The sequence below is a fragment of the Filicampus tigris genome, chromosome 17 (genome assembly GCF_054856515.1).
Source record: "Filicampus tigris isolate MCC_2025a chromosome 17, RoL_Ftig_1.0, whole genome shotgun sequence".
NCBI classification, from domain to species: domain Eukaryota; kingdom Metazoa; phylum Chordata; class Actinopteri; order Syngnathiformes; family Syngnathidae; genus Filicampus; species Filicampus tigris.
Genome location: NC_141233.1, coordinates 8,661,446 through 8,669,039, shown reverse-complemented (window position 1 = coordinate 8,669,039; position 7,594 = coordinate 8,661,446). Strand labels below are relative to the sequence as shown.

The following is a 7,594-nucleotide window of genomic DNA, read 5'->3' as shown; positions in this document are numbered from 1 at the left end:
TAGCAGTGCTTCAGTGGGGATTATGTGAAGAGACATATTATGGAAAATGTACTTTTTTAATTGCTTGTGTATAAATAGTGGGCAGCACGGTGGTCGACTGGTTAGCACGTCCGCCTCACAGTTCAGAGGTCGTGGGTTCGATCCCGGCTCCGGCCTCCCTGTGTGGAGTTTGCATGTTCTCCCCGTGCCTGCGTGGGTTTTCTCCGGGCACTCCGGTTTCCTCCCACATTCCAAAAACATGCATGGTAAGTTGATTGGATACTCTAAATTGCCCCTAGGTGTGATTGTGAGTGCGGATGTTTGTCTCTGTGTGCCCTGCGATTGGCTGGCAACCAGTTCAGGGTGTCCCCCGCCTACTGCCCAAAGACAGCTGGGATAGGCTCCAGCACGCCCCGCGACCCTTGTGAGGAGAAGCGGTACAGATAATGGATGGGTGGATGTATAAATAGTTGGGTCTCTGAAGTGCATTGCCACAAATAAGATGTGACATAAACTTTCTCTGTAGCGCATTACTGGTGCTAATTGTAATAGTAACCATGTGAAGTGAGCCCTATGTGGCCCGCGGGCCTTACTTTGCTCACAACTGTTTTTTGTAGGCTGTTCCAAGAAGTGTGACTTCTGCAGAGAAACAAGAAAATAATTCTCCCATCATTCAAGAAATTGTTGAACAATGGAGAAAGTATGCTGAGATTTCATTTCAAGATGACAGTCACAGTACCCTCTGCGCGTGACGGTGTAGAATGGCTACGCGTGGGAACATCGTGTATTTATGACTAAACATGACCGTCACCGTCAGCATCCATTTGTATGTCCACTTTGCAGCGGACTCGTCACAGCTCCTCTGAGCTCCGCCCACCTCCCATACTGACACTTTCCAATAGCGACATCCAGTGGCCTCACGATGAACTACAACATCAGGTACTGTACTTCTCACCACTCGACATGACTGTTTTTTGTTGTTGTTGTTGTTGTTGTTGTTGTTGCTCTTTGCCCTTTATTTTGTTATATATATTTTGCTTAAGATCTTGGTAAAAGTAAAATAATCAGAGGTGACAAAAGTAATCACACTCTGTACTTAAGTAGAAGTATAGATACTAGGTTGTCTTTTAAAAAAAAAGAAAAAAGAGTGGTAAAAACTAAAAAGTAGTACTGATTCAGTTGCTCAGGTTAAAAAAAAAAAAATGGCTGACTTTTTTCTCTATGTCATGCTTGTGTACCAGGCCCAAACAAAACCAAATTAAAGGAGAATCTAGAAATCCCCTCTAAATCGCTCATATTAGAAGGTGACAAGTGTTTGGGGGGTTTTGCCATGGTACAGCAGATAAATTAAGTCACATTGTTGCTTTTTATTACAGAAGGGAGTGAAACAGCCAAAAATAAAAGATAAAATGAACAAAGCACTGATACTAATACAGTTTTCAGTTTATTCTTCAGAAATGCCTTGTATAAAAAGGGGCCTGTACTGTACCCAAAACAAAAAGACTTCTGACGTACTAGCTGATGTAGTGAGATTGTTTTGCTTTTATCTGTGAAATGTGGGGTGTGAAGTTCACAGTTCCAACATATTACATTTCACAGCTACAATGAAATAACAAATCTACAGATACCTTTATGTAAGTGTTAGGACACTTTGACACCTTGTGGATGAACTAGAACATAATTTGGATTGCATGTCGGAGCCAACATCAGTGACCAAAGATTACCACAGACACACTAACATCGTGTAGAAAGTATTTCCCGAAGGGTGAAAATTGTTATAACTGTAAGAAAGAGACAGACTCCATATTATCTTTCATTTTCACTTCTGATAAGAGTACCGGCCCACTACTTCCACCCCTTTAGCTCATTAAGACATGTAGTGCAGTATAGGGTCATCAGTTATATCAGCATACTTTTGCATAACAGTAACAATTAGTCAATAAAGCAAATTCACATCTGAAGAGAGCAATTACAAAATGATTCTGACAATTAACTTCTGCCCGTTTAACTTTAACAGAAAGGAGGCCTATTTGTTTTCTATCATCACCAGTGATGTAGCAGAATAAAGCATACATAAATAGAAAACAAATTGAATTACACAATTATTTAAAACACTCGCTTAGTCTTTAGTCCGCTATCTTAACGCAAATGCTGACGCATAGTGGCAAACACATGTATAGCCCTTTAATTAAGCATGATATTTGAACCCAAATGATGCAGCACCAAATTTAGACAGCCAATATAACGGTACTCATAGTCATATTCTTTATCCTCAGTGAGGAGCTGAGATCAGCTGAGATATCTATACTGTATCTTTTTGCCCTATACTGCCCCCAGGTGGCCAAGGCGGGCAGCAGCACAATGGCCATTCAATTGACAGCATTTCATTACCGGTACATTTTTTTGGGGGGTTGGAATGGATTTATGGTATTGCCATTCATTTCAATGGGAAAAGATGATTTGCGATTATGAGTGATTGAAGTTTTGAGTGTGGTCACGGAAAGAATTAAACTTGTTTCGCAAGGCCCTGTATTTTGGAATAGATATGTTTAGTAGGTTATTGGATTATTGAGTGCAGTCTGAGATGTTTTGTACATAAAAGTCATTGATAGTGTGCCATTAATCTATGAACATTAAGATACATTTACTGATGGGATTGTTTATAAATAGCTTCCTTTTGGTTGTGTTTTCTTTTTAAAATACATTTTTAGATGTCAGGTCTCACACAAGTTAGAAAGGATTACAATTTTAAGACAAAAACTATATCGTCATATGCAATATGATTGGCAGGTGAGGTTCATGTCAGTTTTATTCAAATTATGTCTTTAGTAAAAATCAAAAAAAATTAAAAAAATTAAAAATGCCACAAAACATTTTGCATCGCAACAGGAACACGGTGCTTGTGCTAGTAGACCTGTTGGCCCAAAAAAAAAAAAAAAAAAAAAAAAAAGGGATCTTGTGTGCATGCTGTCCATGACTAAAGTGGATGTGTGAAGCCGTTTGCCCACACAAGGTATCTTGCCGAATAAAAGTCCTCTCTCCTCGCACGTCCTCCTAATGAATAGCAGCTTTGTTTCAGCTGTCATCGTGGATTAGATGGTGCTCCAAAACCAACGTCATGGTGGACTCACGGAGGATGCGGCACCACCAACACCACCGTCATTTTGACACATGGAAACATCGTGCATGCGCTCTTTACTTTGCCTTCATTTTCGGTTTGGAGGCTGGCGTAGGGGCAAGTTTGGAGTTGGCGGCTTGTGCGCGAGCCGATTTGACTGCATCGTGCACCCCGAGGCACCTGACACGATGCATGATGGACTATATTAGTTACTGTACAGACTGTATGCAGGGATGTGACGACTCGTTTTGTAACTACTTACCACGTTTTGATTTTCTTCTCAATTGCTTTGAAAGCTCTGACAATCCTTCTTATCCTCACCTGGCATAGTGGGGGGGGGGGGGGGTTGAGGGGGACTGGTTAACATCTAGATATTTCTTCACCACCTGGTCACAATATTAGGTACAATACACCTGCACAACCTACTTTTCAAGACAAGAGGTGTATCAAAAACTCTTCCCTTAAAAATGTCTATATTTTAATAACATGTTTATATTGGGCAGCCTTCCTTTGTGGAGTTTACATAATGTGTAAAGCCAGGTACTTTGGTCTCATATTCCAAAAAAAACCATGCCTGTACCGCTCTAGCTCACCTTTAAAGAGGACGAGCAGTATAGATGCATGGATGCATGTTTGTTTGTTATTGTGGTTGTAGTGATGCAGCTCATGTAGTAGTGGATGTTGTTCAGTTGCGCAGGCGTACCTAATGTTGTGGCCGATGAGAATCTTCCCAATAAGATGCATACGTTCTAAATCTTACCTGCTGTTTTTTGTAGAGCAGAGGAAAAGAAAAGAGAGCAATGACAGCTGCAACACGAAAAATATTGATGTTAAAATCAACGAATAAGATGAGTTAGTAAGTAAGTAAGTAAAACATGCAGTAAATAGTGTTCAATGTTGTGACTATCAAAATGCCACGAAAAGCCTACTAGAACATCTGAACTTGATTTGTGATTAATCCAACATGAGTTTGGACAGGGGTGTGTAGACATTTTATATCCACTATGTATACTTTCAGTGGTTCTAAAACATCCTACAGTAATATCTAGTCAAGGTTCGAATATTACTTAAGCAACGTTGTACCAGTAGAGTTAAAAACCACACGCATTTCAAGTTATTCGTTGGCATTGATTAAAGAACCACAAACCATTTTCTGAACTCACCAGCTATGACCAGAGTCAGTCCAGCAGTGAGAACGCCGACATAGGTCAGCAGGTACAGCAGCAAAACAAACTGAGAGAAGACAAAAAAAAAAAAAAAAAAACACAGAAAATGTCATCGGTATCAAATCCTGAATATTTTGCTTTCAAGCAACCCAGTCTCTAACCTTGAGCGAGTCAAGCACATTATCAATGAAAAGAAGACGTTTGAGCTGTGTGACGGCGAATGCTATTAGCAGCACCACCTCCTCCACCAGCATCACTGTTTCCTTGTCTGTCAGAGAGCTGTCGTAGTCCAGATATGACCTGGAAGTACATTGACATACATCATGATTTAAATATGGATCCAATTATGGACATAGACTTCATAATCAATTAATAATCAACCCAATATGGTTGGATTAGAGTCTGGACCCTTTTCCTAACAGCATGACTAGTGTAGTGTGGAAAAATCTGAGAGCCCTGACCTATAACCCCTCAAACACATTTGCAGTCATCCATCCATTTTACACAACACTGGTCCTCATCAGTGTCGCGACCGAGCCTACCCGAGCAGACTTTAGGCGAGATCTGGGCTGCTGCGGCATGCTGCCCCCCACTGAACACCTCCGGTGTGAATTTGAACGCAGCTCCCCAAAAAAATGATGATATAAATAAAGAGGGTGACGTAGAATGTCAACTTATGAGGAGCATAAAATAAAAACCAAACGGAAATTGAACCAAATCGAAAAATTATAATCATCATCGTCATCTGTTCGCCACCATAAGGATAAGCAAAAATGGATGGACGTGCATGGCATGATCAAAGTTGGCTGTGATCACTCCCACAGCAGCGCAGACCTCACACTCTCAGATCCGCCAGCCTGCGTGCGAATGCAGCCCAGAGTTTAAAGCGTAAATGTGTCAGCAAGTATAACGTGGACCTTTCGTGATGTTACATCCCGTCAGCCAGTCAAAGCAATGTGAATGGACTCACTGGAAAGGATGCAGCCCAGGGTTGCAGCGCAGCAGCTCCAGCAGCTTGTAGTAGAGGCGCAGGGGGAAAGTGACGCACATGACGCCCAAACAAATGTGCGAGAGTACAGTGATGGCGCTCAGCTGGAACAGACTGGCCAGACACACCACCAAGCCCGTGAACACCACCCCGGTCCTGCTCGTGCTCTTCCAATAGACCAGGTCCATCACTGCCAAACACAACATGCGGTTAACTTCGTGAAAACTGACTTTTTTTCATTTTTGTAATTATTTCAAGTTAAAATCATTCAGCAGGCTTCATTACTTGATACAAATGACCCGTGGGGTTGTTCGAGAGAAAATAGAAATTCCACACAGGGAAGACAGAGCTGGGATTTGAACCCACAACCTCAGGTAACGCCCAATCACAGCTCACGGCTGTTTTCTGTGTGCGGAATTAGCAAAGCCCACTTTAAAATATGAAGTCAATAAATATCAAGAGCGACCCAAACACTACACACAGCAAACAACTGCTGATAATAGTTATTGCGTAATTTGTCATCACATTAAGCCTTTTCTTTATGGAGCACTCAATGAAATGTAACCCTGGGGAAATATTGGAAAACATCAACATTTTTATGACGCTTTTTTTTTGATCATTTGATTTCAGTGGCTATAAACTGTTTAAGACAGAAAGGAAAATAATTATTAGATTGATGCACAGCTTTTACAAATTAGGGTTCTTTTCTCAATAAAGAGTTACTTGCACACTAGATTCTATATTCACACACACACAACACTTTAGCATCGAGAATGGGTGGGGGGGAAGCCGTATCCATTCCCTGACTTTTAACAAAATGAAACAAAATCAGTTTGTGGTCTCACACCTTTCTGGACAGACAAATAAAAAAATAAATCAGCTCCCATTTCCACATGCACCTGACAGCCCGATTGATTGACAGCGTGATCGCTCTTAACTTCAAAGTGTGTCACCATTTGTTTCCTTACGTTTGCTGGCCATTTCGGCGGAGGTCCTGTTCGCGCTCCTCTCTTTCCTTCTTGTTGGCTGTGCACCGCCGCAGGCTTTTTTTGGCCACCACCGCTCTGTCAGCAGTATAAGGACGCCCTGGCCTAATTTTATCCCGTATTGGATGGCCCCACTTTGGATACAAACACGCACGCACGCACGCACGCACGCACAAATTGGCAACTTGAGACATCAGCATGGACTCATCCCTCAGCTTTCAGACTCTCGTGTGCCTCGAGCTAGTTGGTGGCCCACTGACAACATTCATCTGTCCTCGGCATTAAAGACTTTTGTAAGGTCATCTCTCCTGCAGCTGGATAGCTAGCTAGCTAACGTTTAATCTAAAGCCAAGCTAGACTGAAAAAACACACACACCTCAGAGTAAAGATGTCCCCCCCCCCCCCCCATTATGAAGTGCAATTCAATTCATTAAATTCAATTCAATTCATGGTTCTGCTCCTCCTGGAGTGCCCACCCTGGCCACTGGGAGGCAGTATAATACAGACAAAAAATGACGAAAGTCCTCACTAAGATCAGGGAATCAGTAAGGGGCAATAATATTGGTCGTGTTTCACTGTGAATAGCGAACATATGCCTGTGAGTATTGTTATATTATGTCTGCATTAATTGCTCTATAGCGTTTTCATCCAGATACCCATTGCTCAAAGGTTTTTACAGGATTTAAAATGCTTAACATAAGAGTAAAAGATCTTAACGTTGCTTTGATGCGAGGAAATTTCAATCGTCACCAAAATGTATGTGCATATGTTTACTTATGCCAACTTCACCCTCTGCAAATTTCAGAAGGACCGCTCCAAGTATTTTATGAGCTTTAAGCCTAAATTGCTCTTCATAGATGCTCACTATCGAGATAAAAAACTTGCATAAAAAAGCTGCAATTTTATGGTTGTTCTTCACTAAGTGACATTAAGCTTCTGTTTTAGCACCTATAGAGACAAGAAAATTCAACAGACTGGGGCAATCGTTCCAATATTTGTAGCTAATAAGTTGAGACACTCATAAGTCAAGGTACATGTTCTTCTTCATCCATGCATTAAACTTGAAAATACGAACTTATTATTTTATATCAGAGTGGCCAGGTTTTTACAGATAGCCTTGAAAGAAGGTTTGTTGTCACGGAGAAAGACTTTTAAAGACAATCTGAAATGTTCCAGTATTCCCTGGGTGTTTATGTTCCACAAGTTGCTCCACTGGTATTCAATGTTTGAACGCCACTGTGACAGCTTTCTGAAACAACTCAAATTTGTTTATAATGCAACCGCGCTGGCATGACTGTCTGCATGCCAGCCGCTTCAAGTAAAACTGGATGAGAGATGTATGCAACTTGATATGATT

At 41.3% G+C, this 7,594-nt stretch overlaps 1 protein-coding gene across 1 annotated transcript; it reads right to left on the bottom strand.

The window, feature by feature from the left end:
• Positions 1-2,032: 2,032 nt before the first annotated feature.
• rtn2b (reticulon 2b) lies at positions 2,033-6,337 on the bottom strand. Its single transcript, XM_086012769.1, has 7 exons — positions 6,220-6,337; positions 5,234-5,441; positions 4,425-4,563; positions 4,261-4,330; positions 3,858-3,904; positions 3,360-3,418; positions 2,033-3,277 (listed from the first exon to the last, which is right to left on the bottom strand). The coding sequence occupies exons 1-7, from the start codon at positions 6,230-6,232 to the stop codon at positions 3,175-3,177; spliced, it is 639 nt and encodes a 212-aa protein (XP_085868895.1). The 5' UTR covers positions 6,233-6,337; the 3' UTR covers positions 2,033-3,174.
• Positions 6,338-7,594: the final 1,257 nt, after the last annotated feature.

Bases quoted from the DNA above. Each gene is read 5' to 3' on its own strand.
- rtn2b (XM_086012769.1), bottom strand. The intron at 4,331-4,424 runs GTTAGAGACTGG...GTCTTCTCTCAG, and splicing joins ATGTGCTTGACTCGCTCAAG to TTTGTTTTGCTGCTGTACCT. The intron at 3,419-3,857 runs GTAAGATTTAGA...CCACTATGCCAG, and splicing joins TGCTCTACAAAAAACAGCAG to GTGAGGATAAGAAGGATTGT.